General features: G+C 40.6%; 2 protein-coding genes across 2 annotated transcripts in view; one reads left to right on the forward strand and one right to left on the reverse strand.

Annotated features, from left to right (window-relative positions):
• ZNF609 (zinc finger protein 609) overlaps window positions 1-18,645 on the reverse strand; it is a 211,479-nt gene extending 192,834 nt beyond the window's left edge. The window contains exon 1 of the mRNA XM_043555183.1: window positions 18,528-18,645. The gene's annotated coding sequence lies outside the window, so the exon portion shown is untranslated. The remainder of the gene's footprint in view (window positions 1-18,527) is intronic.
• LOC122468007 (vegetative cell wall protein gp1-like) lies at window positions 17,932-18,951 on the forward strand. Its single transcript, XM_043554509.1, has 2 exons — window positions 17,932-18,037; window positions 18,182-18,951. The coding sequence occupies exons 1-2, from the start codon at window positions 17,932-17,934 to the stop codon at window positions 18,949-18,951; spliced, it is 876 nt and encodes a 291-aa protein (XP_043410444.1).
• The last annotated feature ends 1,803 nt before the right edge of the window (window positions 18,952-20,754 follow it).

The raw sequence follows: 20,754 nt of genomic DNA on the forward strand, positions 1-20,754 counted from the left end.
CCCCAGTATTTTTCAGGAAATACAAGGAATTACCTTCACTTCTTATAGACCTCACCTCCCTTCCTAAATCTTACACAAGAACTACTATGCTATACTAACTCTAAAGAGCAAAGAAAACCTACCAAAAGGTAGCATCTACCCTGTTAGCCATGGGCGGGGGGAGGAGGGGGGGAAGTGGTGGAATCCACACGCACACCCTCAAGGCTATCTAAGCCAGGTCTATTCTACTTCTCCAGCCCGATCTCACAGTCACACTCTGTCTTCTGTACCACTCTCACCTTAGTGCCTTATAGCTTTTACCTGAAAGGCACTCCCTCTGCACGTCCTACCTCCCAATGTGTGTGATGATTTAATAATTGTTTTATCTACTAGACTGCAGGCACCCCAAGGGCAGGGGCTGTCTCTTGCTCACTATTGTATCCTAACAGCATTTGGTTCACAGTTGACCCTCAATTAAATATTTTGGTCAATAAATGAGGGAATGAACACTGCTTCCTCCTCAACAGGTGAGGTGCCAGGCTGCCATTTCTCCTCTATTCTTCCTTCAGTTTCACTTGTCACTAGTTATAAACTGTCTCAATTATCTGACAGTCTTCAAATGTACTTGTACAGAGTATGGATTCCTCTCTCTAGGATAAAGGATGCAGGTTCATTAAGAGTCCAGAGGGGTTATCAACAGTCAAACTATTCAAAGAGCCCAAGTGTCCATCAACTGATGAATAAAGATGTGATATATACATGCAATGGAATATTATTCACTCATCAAAAAGGATGAAATCTTGCTATTTTGCGATGTGGACAGAGCTAGAATGTATTATGCTAAGCAAAATAAGTCAATCAGAGAAAGACAAATACCATATGATTTCATTCATATGTGGAATTTAAGAACAAAATAGATGGGGTACCTGAGTTGCTTAGTCAGTTGAGCATCTGACTCTTGGTTTCAGCTCATGATCTCATGGTTCATGGGACTGAAGCCCACATTGGGCTCTGAGCTGACAGCACACAGCCTACTTGGGATTCTCTCTCTCCCTCCTTCTCTCAAAATAAATAAAATTTTAGGGGCACATGGGTGGCTCATTAGGTTGAGTTCAACTCTTGATTTTCGCTCAGGTTATGATCTCAACAGTGGGTGGGTTCAAGCCCTGCATCAGGCTCTGTACTGACAGTGTTCAGCCTGCTTGGGATTCTTCCTCTCCCCTCTCTCTCTGCCCCTACCCTGCTTGCTGTCTCTCTCAAATAAAAAAATAAACTTAAAAAATTAAAAAAACCCAAAAACTTAACAAAACAAAACCCATGAACATACGGGCCGGAGCAAGGGAGGGTGGAGAACAGAGGGAAACAAACCACAAGAGACTCTTAAAGAACAAACTTTCTTGACGGAATAAGATAGGTAGGAGATGGGCTAGATGGGTGATGGGTACTAAGGAAGGCACTTGTGATGAGCACTGGGTGTCATATATGTCATGAACCACTGAATTCTACTCCAGAACCAATACTGCACTGTATGTTAACTAAAACTTAAATTAAAAAAAAAGAGAGAGAGAGAGAGAGAGAGAGAGAGAGAGAGAGAGAGAGAGAGAGAAAGAGAGTCTAGGGGGATGGCTAGAAAACAAAAGTCTCCACATTTCTTAAAATACCTATGTGCTCCTGAGTATTCTCTTAACCTTCAAATAGTCTCATCCATACACAACACAGCTGCTTCCCAAAATAGGGCTGGTACACAGATCAGGTGTTCTGGACATAACCAACTCCTGAGAGTCCTCATTTATAAACTTAAATGTATGGTAAAATCTATCAGACTTAAACCACGAAGTTTTTACATTTTAAGCACTTATAAATCAAAGATGACAGAAGTCAGGAAAGTGGTCATGTCTGTGGGGGTGGTGGTTAATGGCTGGGAAGAAGCATGAAGGAATCTTGTGGGGCTGGAAATGTTCTCTATCTTGAACTAGATGGTGGTTATATGGCTGTACAAATATGTAAAAAATGAGTTGTACACTTAAGATTAGTGTACTTGATGCACTTTATTACATGCACATTATATTAAAAAAAAAAAGTAAAATAGTAAATATCCATGAACAAGAGAGCTGCATTACTGGATCATGTTCTTAGTCCTAAAGCAGCATTTCATGCAATCATGGTAAAAAAGAATCATGGCATTGGGGTGCCTGAGTGGTTCAACTGGTTAAACGTCCGACTCTTGATTTCAGCTCAGGTCATCAGCTCTCGGTTGGTGGGATAAAGCCCTGCTCAGGCTAAGTGCTGACCACATGAAGACTGCTTGGGATTCTCTCTCTCCTTCTTTCTCTGCCCCTTCCCTACTCCCTCTCTCTCTCAAAAATAAATAAATAAACATTAAAAAACAAAAGGAATCATGGTATCAATCTTCATAGGCTAGGACATTTAAGGGGAACAGTAAAGAAAAAAGAAAAAGGAAAAGAAAGGAAGAAGCTAATTAAGCATTACCCTATGTTTCACTATGTCTCACTACTGTGAGATTTACAGATCTGGTAAAGAATCTGAAAAAAAATAGTGATACAAACCAAAATAAATAAGGTAGTTAATGATACTGAAATCCTAGAAAAGACAAAAATTATACAAAAAAAAATAATAGTAGTATACTAAATGGCTCAATAGTAAACAATATGTACACAACACAATGAATAATGAATACAGATTTAACCAAGAATTGTGACCCTACTAAGAGGATTTGAAGGAGAGAACAGTTGGAAAGTATATTATTATTTAGATACAGGAGTAAACCTAAGCTAAAGACTAAAAAGTGTAAAGCTGTTGCCTGCTGGGAGTAAGACTTGGTGGTAGAAAGGTATAAAAAGTGGATTACTGATTTTCATTAAAAGACACAGTACTACTTGATTTTCAATATATAGTTCATGGAAAGGCAAAAACAAAAAAGTGTATTATTAATCTGATTAAAAAAACACATCCTGAAATAATTTTATAAAAAGGATATACTCCCCTAAAATCCCTGGGTTCACTTAATAGGTTATCATAAATGTATTAATCCAATAATTTATCAAAAATCTTATGGTAGGGGAGCCTGGGTAGCCCAGTCGGTTAAGTGTCTGACTCTTGATTTCGGCTCAGGTCATGACGTCACAGTTCATGAGTTCTGTCTCCCCCACTCTCTCTGCCCCTCTTCTCCTCACAAGCTCTCTCTCAACATAAATAAATGAATGGATGAATATTTTTAAAAATCTTGTAGGAGACAGGAGGAGGGGCAGCAGAAGTGAGGCAGGTGTGGTTATAAAAGGGCAAAGTGAGGGACCTTTGTGCTGAAGCAACTGTTTTGTATCTTGACTGTGGTAATAATAAAACTGCACAGAACTAAATATATACACTCATAAATGGGTACAAGTAAAAGTGAAGAAATTTGAAGTGGGTGGATTGTATCAATGTCAATACCTGGTTGTGATATTGTACTATATAGTTTTGCAAAATACGACCATTGGGGAAACTCGGTAAAAGGGTACGAGGGATCCCTCTGTATTATTCTTACAACTGAAGTAGACTCTACAATTATCTCAAAATAAAAAGTTTAAGAAATCATTGAAACAAAAAAAATCAAACACAAAAACTTTCTTGACCTTGTTTTTATTTTTAATTTCTACCTTTAAGTATTTTATTTATTTACTGTTGATAAGAATACCCATAATTAAGCTAAATTTATTTCTGACTTGAAAGAGTACTCTCTATCCAATACAGGATCTTAAGAACTGGTAAGTCTGTATGTTCTTCTCATCACTTGATAGGATTTGGTAATCTAGTGTTTTTAAAAGACGAAGTTTCTTTTGATATGTCTTGATTAAAGCTTTTACCACTTTTGGTCAACAGCTCTGGATATATTTCTTAGGGATAAGCAGAACAGACAGTTATCACAAACATAAACAAACCTTGGTTTTGCTGAGGGAAATTTATTTTTACTTTACTGAGTTCTGATTTTCTTCCTAAAGATGCCCACCATTTCCCTGGCAGCACACTGAGCTAGTTTTTCTAGGAACAGCTGACCAAGATTCCTAGTCTTCTTTGGGGCTACAAGTGCTAGCTTGAAGTTATTAACTCATGCTAAGAAAGTGGTCCAGACTTTCTACCTGTTCTTAAATGTAACACTTGTCTACATTAAAACTCATCTTCTAGGGGCGCCTGGGTGGCGCAGTCGGTTAAGCGTCCGACTTCAGCCAGGTCACGATCTTGCGGTCCGTGAGTTCGAGCCCCGCGTCGGGCTCTGGGCTGATGGCTCGGAGCCTGGAGCCTGTTTCCGATTCTGTGTCTCCCTCTCTCTCTCTGCCCTTCCCCCGTTCATGCTCTGTCTCTCTCTGTCCCAAAAAAAAAAAAAATAAAAAATAATAAAAAAAAACAAAACAAAACAAAAAAAACTCATCTTCTATTTTTCATCCCCCCAACACACCCAAGATATTCCTGATGTTTATAATCTATACAATTTGGGAGCCCATCTGAAAGAGCTTAATGTCATGGGAAAATTTGAATATGTCACTTATGTAAAACATTCATTAAAAGGTCAAATAAGATGAGTGTTATTGCTTCAACTCTTCTACCTAGAAGAACTCATCAGTATGGTTCCTGGATGTAATGTTATGAGGAACCAGCACAGTACAATGGAAAAAACAAAGCAAAACAAAACTAAGAAAGAGGCAGAAAAGCTCAATCCTACTCCTTACTCTCCCTTAGATGTGTAACCATCTCAGGCAAGTCACTGCACTTATTTGAGCCTCAGTTGTTTCACCTGTAAAAAGCTGAGATAATCAATATACCATACAAAGTGTAATACTCTCAGTAGAAACTGGGACTGCCCCCTAACAGTAAACTCCTTGATATTCCATAGCAAGATGAATCTTTACTTGAAACAGAACCAAAAAAACAACAACAAAAAACAAAAGACTAAAAGTTGCCTCTTAATTAATAGTTGAAGTCAGGTTTGTGCCTACCTTACGAAAGCCCAGTTTTTAGAGCTTTTGAGGTTTAGAACTGCAGAGAAGGAACCATGGACCTATAAAAGTATTCACTGTCAGAAAGTCAGTTTGCTAATGCACAACAAAACATTTTCTCCCATTCCATAACTAAAGTTTTTAAATAGCCTTGGCCTAACTTTAACTAAAGTCTTTTCAAAGTAAACAACGTCCACTGGTAACAACTCTGTCCCCACACAACTGTTAATGATTTGTCATATGCGACTTATGTAAACTAACCTATTACCTTAGCCCCAATAAGTTCTATGAATAGTACCAAGTCAACTCAATCTTTAATTTATATTTTATCTATTTCCCAATATAGTTTTTAGTCTCTCCACCTCCAAAGCCTTCTTATGGACAAAATTACATTTGAACAATCTACACCAGTCCCTTAGCGTAGTAACCATGACACTTATAAATTGAAGTAATATATTTTCACTAAGAGATTCATATTTTATCCTTGAATTCTTTCTAAAATCTTGGGTAGATGCACTTGATCTAATCAAGTATATTGATTTGGTCAAGAAAAGCCTAGGGAGCTGGAAAAAAATGTGTTGGAAATACTAAATAAATGTTCACATTTTCTTTATATTTTTCTATACTTTTCATGCTTTGAAAAAGATTAATTCATGTTCTAATCAGAGAAAAAGAAAAGTTAAGCATCTATCATCATCTGACCTAGAAACTTTAATCTGCTTGGGTGGAGGAGAAAAACAGAGTGGAAATTCTCTAATGTTTTCATCCCTGAATGGATCCTTCACACCATAATCAAGTACTCTTACCACTTTTCTAGCAGCCTTTCCATTTTTAACATGTCCTCTTAAAAAAATAAACAAACAGGAAAGTTACCATTAGCTGTGCAAAGAGGCTTACTGAATTCATCTTTTTTTTTTTTTTTCTTTTACCTAATTTCTAAGTGGCATTCACCCATTATCACTTTGTGGGATTCTTTGGCCTTGATTAAAAATGTTTCTTATTTCTTCCCTCCACAGCCACTAAGACTATGCCAAATCACCATCTGTTTTGTATGGTCCTTTTGATCCCTAGCTTTCTTTTAACGTGGACTTCTAATATAATGATTTTTAAGCATTTAAGCTGCCAGTGGGTTATTTGCTTTCTAAAATCTTTCTTTCTGGGGCGCCTGGGTGGCTCAGTCAGTTAAGCATCCGACTCTTAATTTTAGTTCAGGTCACGATCTCATGGTTCAGGAGTTTCAGCCTCACATTGGGCTCTGCGCAGTGTTGGAGCCTGCTTGGGATTTTCTCTCTCCCTCTCTCTGTCCCTTCCCTGCCCACGCACTCTCTCTCAAAATAAACAAATAAACATTTAAAAATTTCAAAAAAAGAGAAAGCTTTAAGGGGTGCCTGGGTGGCTCAGTTAAGTATCCAACTTCGGCTCAGGTCATGGTCTTGTGGTTTGTGAGTTGGAGCCCCGTGTCTGGCTCTATGCTGACAGCTCAGAACCTGGAACCCGCTTCAGAGGCTGTGTCTCCCCCTCTCCCTGCCCCTCCCCCACTTGTACTCTGTGTCTCTCTCTTTCAAAAATAAAAAATAAATTTTACTTTCTACTTTTCTTAATGTACATACTTGATCATAGCTCAATTTAACACTGAATCCCCATGTGATAGATTTTGTTCTCCTCTCCCTGAAGAATGCTGAGCTTAATCAATATATGATTACTATTTTTTGTTTGGTTGAGAATTAGATGAGCCAACTTAATTTCCTGGCCTGGTAAAATGAGTGCACACAGTCCATCACAGGAGTGGTGCTCGGTACGCAAGGGCTAGTACAGTTAATTCTTGAGGCTTCTCAGTTGGCTGGGAGGAAAAGAGCCAAGATATGATTACTGTTAAATAGTGTTGACCTACAGAAACCTTTACCAATTCTTGTTTGTTCCTCAAAGTAACACGCAGTTTCTTTCTTCGCTTTGTAGGTTCTAAAACTGCCAACTGAAGAAGTAGTTTCTCTACCTCAAAACCACATTTTGCATTTGCTCCCAATGAGGTATTTAATCAATCTATGTATAAATAAACTCCATTATTTTTATTATCTGGTCTAATTTTACAGCTTCTTTAATCTCCTTTAATAGTTTCAATTCAGTCATATTAAGAATATGACATTTTTATTTAAGCAAGGATTTCAATCCTTACAAAAATGTAATACCTTGCTGTCCCTTTCGTTGCCATCAAGTGCAGAGCCTGGCAGCACATTTCAACGATTAGTCTCCTTCTATCAAGTACCTGAGATATGAATTAAATTATTGTACCATTATTTTGCCTACCAAGAAAGAAGGAAAAAAATTTATATAGGGATGACAGAAATGGCACTAATCGTGTTTAAGTCAGTAACACTTTTAAATAAATCTAATGCTTCAGATCACATATTCAGGTAAAACATATTACAGATCTGTGGCTGGAAGAAAATGTCACTCCACCATTGTGTCACCTACCCCAACTTGACCTTGTTAAAACTGAATTTCTTTCTTATAGAAAGGCTCAAGAGAGACAATATTGCCAAACACTGCCCTGCACTTCTCCCTCTGTCAGATAGTGTTATGGAAAGCATCTGAAATTCACACTGCCAGGATTTCTAACTCTGCTAGGATTGGAAGGGCCAACTAATACAAACCACAGAAACATTACTACTAAAAAAAAAACAGTTTTCACCAGCAACCTAAGCTATGTTAAGGTATTTTTAACTAACTAAGCAATACAACTTGGTCAATTAAATGGAGATCCTTTCAACCACTAAAAGAAAAAAACAACATACACTTGAATTAACAACTGCCAGCCTTTAAGTTCACAGTATCAGTATTGTATTATTGTATCATTTAATACATGTAGTGAAAAATCTATGATTTCAAGTTTGATATACAGCAAATTCAGAGAAAAGCTATGTGAAATGTGCTTAGGAGTCTACCTAACATTAGAACCATCTGCCCAAAGGTAACAGATTCTTCTTAGCATGGCCCTGAGTTCATTAAGAACCTTTATTCTAAAATTATATATCAAAGAGAGCACATTTTATGGAATAGCAAACAGGTCTCCATGTGCACTGCAACTGCACAAGCTTATGTATAAATAACTAAAAATAGCGTTCAGGTACCATGCACCTCAGCTATCTCAAATAGCAATATAGTATAACCAGCTGAGAGCTTGATGTCCACAAGCTGCGTTCTATATAACCCAAGGATAGAAATAAGACATTCCATTTCTTGTATATTAGGTAGGAATTCTAGCTTCCAGCCAATTATCAAAGTGGCAGTCTGACCTAAGGCATTTCTGTTTCCTATCAGCTTTGTGTAAGCAAAGGAAAGACGTAACAGGAAAAATAATAAAATAGAAGGGGTAAGAAAGGACAAGAAAGGGAATTATAAGAAAACTTACAATACACAAGTCAAACAAGAGAGCATCTTCATCCTCAGGCTAATGCATTAGGTATTGAGACAGAACACAGTTAACAATGTGGTGAGAGGAAGTCAAAATACCACAAACCTGAAAATTCAATTTTTAAGCTGGGAGCAGAGTGCATGCTCCTTGAAAGCTTATTTTGCTGAGGCCTCACAAGAAAGGTCATGATATTGGGCTTCTTCCCTTGAGAAAGGAGATGACTCAGAGGCCTACCTCACCCAGTACTCTAGGCATCCAAGACCCAGTCAGCAGAAGGGTAAATCCCACCCCTCAGGGAAGTGGCTACAGGGCTCCAGTTCTACCCCTGGTGTCTTCCAGACATGACTGACTGCAATTTTCACCATGATTAACTTCCAGGAATGCCAGCCAGAGGAGCAGCCAGGAGAAAAGAACATAAAGAGTAGCTATTTCCCCCTCTATGTCAGCTGGACTCTTTGGAACAATTGCAGACACTGCCTCTCTCTTTCTGCGGGGCAGAACAGCATTCAACAACCTCAGTGAAGTGCCTAACAACCAGTAACACACCAGCACCACACTTCTCAAAGACCATCTTACTTAAAGCTATAGCACTCCCAACCTCTCTCACCTTACACTAGGAATCCAATAAATATTTATGGAATGAGAGAAATAAATAAGAAAAACTAAAAAAGACGTCCCAGAGGTCAACAACAGCCAGAGGGCCCAACAGTACCTATATTCCCTCTACCAGAACCAATCTGGTTCCCATGTCTGACCTACACTGCTTCCACCTGCATGTACTACTCCTTCCCCTCCCCAAAGTCTTCCATCAGCTAGGATGTATGGAACCACAGTATTGCTGCAGGAAGTAAAAGCAACAAATGCTTGTCCTTGAGTCTGAAGGATTTCTGAAAGCTTTCATAGTCTGCCTTGTTCCTAGGTTATTCAGGTTATTCAGTTTAGGATAAAATGCGTTGAATGAAAGTCACCTTAGTGTAAAAGGAGGCCTGAAAAAAAAAAAAAACTACAAGAAGTTTCTGTTTTCAAAAATCAAATTCCAATTCAATTCAGCAAGCATTAATTAAGCATGAAGTTATATTCAAAGCATTGGGCTAGATAGAATCCATGAGGAACAGAGGAGACAGAGGTGTTTTAGGCAGCTAAGAATGAGGGAGGAAAAAAATATATTCACAAATAACTATAATTAAAGACAATGTGTGATAAAGTACTGTAACAAAAATCCTAGCAAAGAGTTTGGGAGATACAGAGGAAGATGAAATCAATTCTGGAGATAATTGGGTGGGAAGAAAAGCATTAAGAAAGGCTTCAGGAAGGAGATGAAATTTTGGGGCAGGTTGAAGAAGGGTCTGATTTGGAGTTGAATGCTTTGGACCTGGGAAGGTCATTCCAACAGAAAAGAAAAGAAAAAAAGAAACAGGGTGTTGAGAATGAAAAACACAAAGTAAGCTGAAAGAATAGCTGTGAACAGAGTAAGAAATAAATGAAGTAAGGGTGAGAAAGGCCAAGGTTCGTCAGATTATAAAGGATGTGGAGTTCTGGCCTATGTAGGCAACAAGGAGCCATTAAAGGTTTTTCAGCAAGAAGTGAAATGATAAAGACTATATAGGGGCACCTGAGTGGCTCAGTCGGTTGAGCGTCCGACTTCCACTCACGTCACAATCTCGCGGTCCGTGAGTTCGAGCCCCACGTCAGGCTCTGGGCTGATGGCTTGGAGGCTGGAGCCTGCTTCCGATTCTGTGTCTCCCTCTCTCTCTGCCCCTCCCCCGTTCATGCTCTGTCTCTCTCTGTCTCAAAAATAAATAAAAGTTAAAAAAAAATTTTTTTTTTTTAATTTAAAAAAATTAAAAAATTTTTTAAAAAGATTATATAAATCTACACTGGGGGGATGCCTGGCTGGCTCAGTTGGTAAAGCATGTGACTCTTGATCTCAGGGTTGTGAGCTGGAGCACCATGCTGGGTACAGAGTTTATTTAAAAATAAAATCTAAAAAAACAAACAAACCAAACAACTGGGACACCTGGCTGGCTCAGTTGGAGAAGCATGTGACTCTTGATTTTGGGGTTGTAAGTTGGAGCCCCACATTGGGTGCAGAGATTACTAAAAATATACATATTAAACTGAAAAAAAAACCCAACTACACTGGGGTTCCTTATTATATACTCTTCTAGAACCAAAATCTTTCCATTCAGAGCACTTTAGTTCATAATCATACTTTTATCAGTTGATTGTTGGTCAGAGACCATGTCTGGGTTGACAGTTAAGTGAATAAATAAAACATTATAATAATCTTGCAGCAGTCTGTACTACAGAATACAGAAAGAGGCAATAACCATGAGGTTACTGCAATAACATACAGATGAAGGCCTGAACTAGGTCAGGTGAAAAAGCAAAGCTAAATAAATGGCAAGATAGCTAGAATAATCCAAATTTGGTGAATGATTAGATGAGATAGCCAGGAAGAAAAAGAACTAAATAGGAGTTCAAAATTTTGTGTCATGGCAACTGGAAGAAGTGTAATGCTTAGGAGAAAAAAGGGTAGACAGAAATCAAAGACTGGAGGTACTTTTAAAAGCAGATGTCACATAGAAAAAGCTTTCCTTCTTCCTTATATACTTTTCAGATTTATATATTCTATAAGCTGCACAATTTCATTTCTCTTCCTATAGTTCCATTTCTGACATCACTCTTTAAGACTGCTCTAGGAGCATCAGTTCCAAAACAAAGATAAATGCTGAGTTTGACATCAACACTCAGAATTCATAACTGAAATTTACAAAGTACATTCTTAAACATCCACTTCTGCTCGCATAAATGAAAGTTCATCCCAACAAAACCCAGTCTCCTCCACCTAGGAGTGTTGCTACAAACATTGCTGATAACATGCCAAAAGCCCACTAGCTGTACTTTGTACACAGAATAGAGCAAACACCGCTGTCATCCCCTACAAAGACTGAACTACAGCCTAAGAAACTACAGGTACAAGTATGCAATGCAGTACCAATCATGCAATGTTGCCTAACTGCCAGGATCTGGATTTCATTCATGGTATAGTTTCATTTCCAAGGGTTGCATGGTGTATACTTTGGCCACTTTCCAATTCAATAACCTATGTATCACCTGACACTTAAAAAACAAAACAAAACAAAACCCATCTACAAAAACCACTTATATTCCTAATACTAATCTTTCTAAAATCTCATATTCAAGTGGAGCACTTCCGAAAATAACCTTTACATTACCTAAAAATTAGTAATATGCTAAAGATGGCAGGTAACAAAGCAAAGCACTCCCAAGACTTTTTGTGAGTCCAAAACAAATAACAGTTCCATCCACCAAATTTTTCTGTTACAGACTGATGAATGTTTTAAGTGCAAATTTAAAAACAGTGAATGCTTCTTCCAATGTTCAAAGGTAGATTAAACATGTAATGTTGTTATATTAACAAAGAAAGAAAGACAAGACTAAAAGACCACCATCTTCTTAACTCTCAATAGCTGCTATTGTCCCAAATCCATGAATTAACTAGGAAATGCTGATAAAAATCCTAACTTGGAGAATTAACTTGGTTATGCAATTTTATTCCTTTACACTGCTTGAAAGCAAAGATTTCTTAATATTACTGTCAATTCCAAAGTTCCCACAATCACCTACCAGCTTTCAATCCCTCAGTCCCTCAGGGTATTTCAGGGATCTTCCTTGTTAGTCATAGTTCAACAAATGTCATTAATTTAGCATTTTTGGCATGAAAAATCACATCATTTTATTTTCCAAACAAAACACAGTGCGCAACCATATTTAATCCCAAGAAGTTAATTCAAAGCAAGTTTTCTAGTGACTGGTCAAAAATGGAAAAGTACCCAACCCACCTCCACAATCAGTCTCATTTGGCTCAAACGAGCCAATCTGGCTCTTTGGCTCAAAGATTTCAGATATAAGAGATTTAAAAATCTTAGATTGCTGACTTAACGCATAAAATTACTTTCTTGATATCTAGGCAAATCCTATGAGGTGCAATTTCCTTCTCACAAGCTGAGGTTCTTTTTCTACAGCTTTCTGATTCCTACATCTATGGCTTGAGCAGACTAGAAAAAAATACACTTGACAAGCTGGTGAACCTGCAGAATTAAAGTATAAGACACTCTAAAAGAAGATGGCCTATTAAAAAACGCACACCATATGCTTTACAAACATATCAAAGAGGAGTGAGGGTCAAGCCCCAGGGAACTAAGGCTGTACTCATTAGCCTTTTTGTATACTGACTATATTTTTGACACAGTAAAAGAACTGCTCACTTATGTCAAGCAATTTGTCCTGTTCTTCCATCACAATCTTAGTACCATAAAATTCTACAGCTAAATGGAACCTTAAGAGATGATCTTGTTTAATTTACTCATTTCACAAATAAAGACCGTGAAAACAGTGGAGTGACTAGCACAAGGTCACACAGCTAGTCAGAAGCAAAATAGTGATGAGAACCGGGGTTGTATGACACCATACCCTACGCTTTGAAAAGCTGTATTAGCAAAGAAAACGTAACACTCTTAAATCAGACAATAACTCCACTGTAACTATAACTAACCCACAAAAAATAAAATTCACCCACGTAAGGAGAAAAAGGGTTAGAACAGAAAGTACCCTGAATTAAACAGAAAGCAGCAGTTATTTGTTGATACAGTACAGGGGTTTCTTATTAAGGGCATACACAACCTTGCACATGTTTTCTAAACCATTTTATTAATTACTACTTGCTAGCATGTATGTCCTGTGCTTGTTTAATGTACCTCCTTAAGACAATGCCACATGGTCCTAGTGGCAACGGTTTGAAAAATGAGAACTTCTGGTACAGATAACTGGTGGCACAAAAGGAACCCATAAGTGTGGTACCAACAATCAAAAAGGACAGAAGTTGGAGGGGGTAGAGATATTGCTGGGAGCAAGTAATCCTGAAAACGGTGTAAGAATAAAAATCCGAGAGAGCAAAGTCTGGCCATAATGACCAGAGCGCACAATAAAAAGAAGGCAGTTTCAGAGCCTGCCTGGCATCAGACAGCTCTCACCTGCAAAAGAAAGAAGGAAAAAATTCTCACAGAGACAAGAGAAAGATCGGAGGTTTGCTCCTGAGTGATGGACTAGATATGACCTAATAGGTATTTGCCATCTCTTATTTCTGGGACTCTGATCCAAGAACAAACAGCAAGAGGACCATGAAAAATCAGCCCTGTTGGATCTGGAGTTCTGCCTTGACAAGATATAAAGCTCATTCATAGATCTGACTGTGCTCATGAGACTGCAGTTCAACTCCTGCTGCTAGAGCAAGGGGAGGGGGAAGGAAGATAGAAAGGGGTGAGTGGGAAGGAGGTGGAAGATCTGGGTTGTGACTATAATAGCTACAGTAATTAGAGTGTTTCCAAGCTGCTGGAGAAGTCTTCAGAGCAGGGAACTAGGATGAGAGATGGGGGAGGGGAAAAAGCATGAGGAAGCAAACTACTGAAAATGCTAGGAAAGTATATGGTGGTTTATGAACAGTTTAAAACAAACAGACAACTGTGACGGCTCCATATAGGCAAATAGAGAAGTTTAAGTTCTTTCCCAGAAGAGAATACTATATAATAACTGTTAGGCTCCCACTTAAAGCTAGGTTACAAACTAGGTTTAAGCAGATTATTGCAAATGTCACTGTCTTTCAGTGGTCCACTGGCCCTGTCTCAGGGTCATAATGTTGCCTCCCTTTCCTCTAAATCAATCAATTGATCTATGTATCTAAATCTGTCTTTCTGGCAAATAGGTCATAGCCTTCACTCCACTTGGAAAAGGGATTTCTGAACTTCAAAAACAGTTAACATCACATATTTTCCTTCAATCAACTGTTAATTAATACCTGGTGAATTCAATGAGAGGGAGAAAGAAAAAGACGGAGATTCAGTATGAGTACACAGCCTGTTGACCTAACACAGAAAATGACTGGAAGGCATTAAAAAGTCAGAACATAAATACCCGAGTTACTACTTGCTTATACATTTTAGGTTGTATGGCACTGCCTACTAGAGTGGCATGAAGATGTGAAAGAAAAATATTAATGGAAGATGATGATAATAACCTAGAAGAAAAACCAGGGAATATGCAAAAAGCCTAAAAATAGAAAGTCCTCTTCCAAGTTAGAGGAAATGCTATACTTGTTTTTAAGATAAATATGTAGCTGAGGTATTTCCTTAACGTGATTTGGCCCTGGGTGATTTGATCCTAACAAGTGATGTTAATCTCAATGCCAGAGGAAAGAATTATAAAGGTACTGGGAAAAACTAAAATGGAACAGGACAACTGAAGAGATGCAAACTTCATGTGGAGATTTACATTCACAAAATAAAAACACATGCAAATTTCTTGAGTGAGGCATGTCAGGTGGACCCACACAAAGTCAATTATATCCTTTGCATAAAACCTGCTGGGTATCCTCCCAGTGGACTAAATCTTTTTCACCACACTGAAAGCAAAGAATTTTCTCCTTCCCATTTCCCTCTAATAAACAAGCACTAGAAAACTGAATTACCACTATTTCCTTCCCATTCATAGGGCATAAAGCCAGAAATCACAGAAATACAATAGGGCCGGCTAGGACCATGTCTAAGGCATGCTATTCAGTAATCTAAAAAGAAACACAGAGAAAGAAGAATCTCTTCTCTTTTCCATTATCATCTCACTAACAAACCTGTATCAGGCATTAAGAAATGTGAAACAAAGAGCAATTTCACACATACGAACTGAACCTAAACCACGGAAGACCCAGTATTTTCTTGTCACTGTGGCATGTGATTCTTTAACCACCTGCTCAATAATCCCTCTTCAGCTGCACAGCTGCTGCCAATTCCACAAGCCCAGCTAGGCAGGTGCTTCAGTGAATTACCTGTTCCCTAGTGAAAAGAGTCCTTCACTGACACTTAGTGGGCCCAGAACCTGCCAATCAGCATCACCGATCTTCATTTTTGTCTGCCACAGCCAACTTTTATGAGAGATATCACGAAGGCATATTTAGCACACTATGTGATTTTGTATTTGGTGGGGTTTTATTCTTGTTGTTGTCCTTTGTTTTATAAGGAAACGGATTTTTCAAAATCAAGCAGAAGTGAGAATTCAGCTGCTGAAAAGAAAACTTGCCACACAACATAAGGCTGCCTCATCTCAGAGTGGCCCCATCTGTCTGGCAGTATTCCCACCCATGACTAGTTTTCCACAAGGGAAATAACAATTGCTCAGCTACCTTTGTAGCAGAAGAAAGTGGCAGTGGAAAGTGCTATGGTACCTGGCAGTAATGAGAGGGAGAACTTCTGGAGCTCACACATCATCCCTGTACTTCTTAAGTCTCCACGGCTAAGCCTAGGCAGTAGCGTTCCGAGTCAAATAAATAAGGAGTGGCACTTCTACTCGACAGAGCAATCACTAAACCCCTCAACAAATTATCCTGTTCCAGTCGTTTAGTTGCTATATGCTAATTGCAACATAATTACTACCAGGAGCCAAAATTATGCTCCTATGTCCTCACACAAAATAAGCACTAATCTGCCCAGCCATCTAGATCTCTCACAAGAAAAACATTTTCTACGAAGAAAACCAAAGTGCTCTCTGCAAGATGGTCACAACCAGAAGACTCATAAAGACCCCTTGTGCCAAGGGCCCAACTCTGAAACCACTACATCTAATCAGGGCAAATTTAACATGAGGCTTCTGCCTTCACTGTCACCTGACAGGATTCAAAATGAAGGTCCACAACCCACGAGCAAAATGCTTGGGACTCTGGTATTAGCGGAGACTTCAGAGGCTGAGGACAGATTGTTGGAAATAGCCTAAAGACAGACAACACCTCTAGCTAAGACTTTAATAAGAGTTTTGACATCAAGAACATGTTCCCTCCCAACAAAGCCCAACACCTAAGTGGCAAGTCATCATTTTCAGAAACTCACTGAAATAAAGGAATGAGGGAGACAACACAGTCACACTCAACACCTCAGAAAGACCTCTCCCAAAACCAAAGGCTAAAATTCCTATTCAAGAATACCTACAGGATATAGGTGGCTATTGTGTACACAGTGCATTGTGTATAACTGCCCTCTCACAACGAATCTGCTTTCCAAACTCTTCTTAAAGAAAAGTTTTCTTTAATATCCTAAAAGGAAACCTCCTTTCTAATCCCAAATGATTTCTTACCCAACTAATAGTACCTAAACACTACCTGGGCATTTCTAGGAGATATTTACAAGGATGGGGTTTCTTCTAGCTCATTCTCATCCTTCTCTCATTAATTACCCCCAAGACCTCAAACGATTTTTATGTTCATCACTTTGACCAATTTCTCCCTAATGCAAAGGCAGATATGGCCTTTCTGCATAATGAGCACGTCACCTCTTTTCATCAGAATTAAAATAAAGATTAAAAGGAAAGTTTTGTTTCTACAGCCCCTGCCCAAATAGGCAAATTCTGTGGCTTTTGTGTTGTGCAATTATTACTGACCAGGAAGTCACCATTAAACAGGTACTTGGTCCTTGACTTCCTGTCTTAACCTTGCAAAGGTTTTTAGTGGTGTTCCTAAACAAACAAAAATCATTGTTGAGTGTCCCATCTCTATAAAAAGAATTAAATATGATGGTTCAAACAAGAGTGAAAACCTCCACTTGGAGTCTTCTTCCTTAAAGGTCTGACACAAACATGGGGATTAAGTCTCCCAGACACTATTCCTCCACAACTTAGTACAGGCTAGCCAAAGAGGCAGGCACAACATGGCTGGCATCCCCTATTCTTCTGAAAAATGTGTGCCAATGAGCTCTGCATTGTTCCTCACTCAAAAAGAAGAGCCTTTCTGTCTGGCCTCCTCCAATGGCAAGCCCCAGTCTGGAAAAGGAAGAAAATGGCACTGAGAAGCCTGGGAGATGGAGCATATCCAAAGCTCTCAGACAAGACTTGAACCTATGACCTTCACTGTGTACACAATAGGCGGGTGAGAGGGACCGGTTTATCTCTGCAGCAGCAGTTCTCAGCCCTGGGGTAGCACTCCCGATAAAATGACACAGACTATTGTGTGTGGCAGCAGAACAGTCATCTCCTCACAACAGCCTAAACCAGCACTCCCTCCCCCAAGACAAAGCAGCAGGGGTGAAATTAACTCAAGGCTGCAGAGCAAAGCCTAGTACAGAAAAGAGAGGCTTGTGGGGGATTGGGGACTCTCCTCAACCCCTGGGGCTCTGGACACATGGCTGGAAACAGACAGGCTTTCTCCCCCATCTTTCCCACTCTCATTTAGGTAGGAAGCTGTTTCTTAGAGAATTTAATCATCTGTGATTTGTTCAGAAATATTCCCCCTGAAGGGCTCTGATCTCTCCACCCTGTGTGAGCCTAATTCCTAGAAGCTGAAATGACTGTTTGCTGCTGCCTGTTTCACAAACACACATTAATTGGTCAGATGTGTCTCCTCCTCCTCAACCCCGGAGGGAGGAAGAAGAATCTGAGCAAAGCACAGAGATGATCCAACCGTAATTACACATAAAGGGAAAAGAGGGCAGCATGGGTTTTTCCAAACAGGACAGGGTCACAAATCCTCCCGGGGGTACATGGAGAGCAGTTAAGGGCCAGGCCCAGGGATCCCTCCATCTTGAAGAAAAGGACAGGAGTAAATGTGACCTGAGACTGGAAGGAGCACACACCCACAACCTACTTACTGCACACTCCCAGCCACCTTGCTCCCCCCCCTCTCAGGGCCGCGCACACGTCTAGCTTCCAACCCTTCGCCCTGAACCCCCCTAACTCTGACTAGCCCCAGCCGCCCTGCGCCCCCTCGAGATACCCAGACTCGCCTCTGAAACTCTCTGGCCTGTCCCCACAACCCGGTCAAACCCTAATCCCCTCTTGGGCACCCCTACCCTCAGGCTGAACCGACCCCGGCCACGCTTTGAACTTCACCCCGCGCCCCTCGACGCCCCCTCCCCCACCCACGCAACGACCCCCCCCCCAACACACCTTCCCCTCGCTCCGCCCCAGCCCCCCAACCCCCACTTCCTCCGTCAGGCGCCGCTGCCCCCGGCCCCCTCAGCCCGGCCCCCCTCAGCGCCGCGGCCTCTCTCCTCCCCCAGCCCCGGCTCCACACAAAGCTCCGGACTCACCGCGCGGCCGGTCCCGGGAGCCGCCACCTCCGCCCGCCCGGGGCCCCGGGCCGTAGAGCCGCCGCAGCTACGGGGCCCAGGCCGCCATCCGTTCCCGCGGCCCCTCCCCCCCACCCCACCCCGCCTTGGCTCCGGCTCTCCGCCCCCTCCCCGCGCCGCTCCGCCCCGCCCGGCCGGTGCCGCTGTGTCCGGGGCCGCGGGTCCCTCAGCCGCCACCGCCGCCGCCGCCGCCGCCGCGATCCGGGACAACCAGGGCCGCCCCGAAGACCCGGACACTGGACTACCGGGCCCTCGGATCCGGATTCCGGGCTGCTGTGGAGTCTGGAGCGGGAGAGCGCCGGGGAAACCCGGAACCTGGATGAAAGAGCCAAATCCTGGGTCTCGGAATGCGCGGTCACACGGAGCCCGGATTATAGAGTCGTAGCTCTGGGAATGTTGGAAAACCCGGCGAGCCGGTTAAAACATAGAGAAACTCGAAGAAACCTGGATTGGAGAGCTCGAACCTAACGCTCTCTCCTCCTGGAAAGAACTCTCACTGGACCTGACTTCCCCGCAGAGAGGTCTCTGGAGGAAGTATCATATTTTAAATACAGAAGACACCAGTTCCGTATGTACCTTTCAACCATGAGGTGAGGAAAAGGCCGTGAGGGATCTGAACGTGAACATCCACAAAGAACAGAAGAGCTAGGACAGCTCATAATGGTTTCATCCATTTTATCCCTTGGTTCAGCAAAGTATCACCCCCCCCCCCCAATTTTTTATCCTTTGTTCTCCAGGTTTTTTTTTTCTTTTCTTTTCTTTTCTTTTTTTTTTTTAGGATTAACGTTTGTTTTCCTCTCTAAAGTACCCATTTATCTTTCTAGATCTCATCTCACCATCGGATATTACCAAATCTTGCTTTTTATTATCTAAAAGTCCTATTTTGTACTTCTTCAACCCACCATTCTTTTTTCTAACGACTGTAACTTCTGTCTTTCCTTATCTGTCATTCATCTGTTATTGCCCAGCGCACTACTACATAGTAGACATTCAGGCAATGTTTACCCGAACCCTCCCACCCACCTCTTGCTTGTGAAACAAACACTTCATGACCTCTTCCCTAAAATTTCCACCTCTTTCCACAGCAAACAGAAATTTAATTCTCAAAGCTCCCCATTCTTAGCCCCTCTTATGTCCTTCTTGTGTCCTTGACCATCTTAGCTCTGCAGTTTTATCTTTCCTTTCTTCCCTTATCCTGAGGCATCCTTCAACAGTGCCATTCAAGATAAGTGTGTGACTTGGGGATAGAGCCAAGTCATAAAACCCCTTTACTCTTCATCTACACACACACACAGCTGAGGAAGAAGAGTCTCCCTTTGGCCCACCAAAATTCAACTTGTTCCAGTATAGTGCAGGACATAATTGATCCCTGGGGATAAGACATTTCCAGTCTTTACTGGACGACGTTACAAATGAGGAATCAACTACTTAGCAGGCAGAGAAAGAGTATGGTTCGGTGTTTTAGACTTGGAAGTGACTTAATTAAGGGTTAACATTCAAGTAGTCATCATTTACTGAAGAATGTGACTCTATCATTGGAGATGACAGGACTGCAAAAATAGGGAACAAAGGAAAATAAACACTCCTACAGTGAACCTCAATTTTTAGCCAAAGTTATCAAGCCTGGAAGAATCACCAAAAATTTTCAAGTGACTGATATCCTGTACACTCAAAGATTCTTAAGTTTTGACTTCCTATTCCTCTAGACCAGGGATTGGAAAATTATGGGTCACACACTCACTGCCTGTTTTGGTATGTCCCATGAGCTAAGAGTGGGTTTTTTTGTGTTTTTTTTTTTTTTTTTTACATTTTTAAATGGGTGAAAAACAATCAAAAGAATATTTTGTGTTGTGAGAATTAATATGAAATTCAAATTTCAGTGTCCACAAATAGAGTTTTAAGGGCTCATAGCCAGTCATCATTTATGTATTACCTATGGATTCATCTGCACTGTAACAGCAGAGCTGAATAGATGTTAACAGAGACTGTAGGACCAGGAAAGCCTAAAATATTTGCTATCTGGCCTTTTACAGAAAAAGTGTGCTGATCTGTGCTCCAAACTGTCCAGTAGAACTTTCTGCAAGGATGGAAATGTTCTATATTTATGCCCTCCAGTTTAGAAGCCACTAGCCCCATGTGACTGTTTGGGCCCTTGAAATATGGTTAATGTGACTGAAGAACTGAATTC

Source organism: Prionailurus bengalensis, chromosome B3, assembly GCF_016509475.1.
Source record: "Prionailurus bengalensis isolate Pbe53 chromosome B3, Fcat_Pben_1.1_paternal_pri, whole genome shotgun sequence".
NCBI lineage: Eukaryota > Metazoa > Chordata > Mammalia > Carnivora > Felidae > Prionailurus > Prionailurus bengalensis.

Coding starts and splice junctions, on each gene's coding strand:
- LOC122468007 (XM_043554509.1), top strand. CDS start 17,932: ATGGGTTTTTCCAAACAGGACAGGGTCACAAATCCTCCCGGGGGTACA. Junction 18,038..18,181: donor TCTTGAAGAAAAGGACAGGA/GTAAATGTGACC, acceptor AACTCTGACTAG/CCCCAGCCGCCCTGCGCCCC.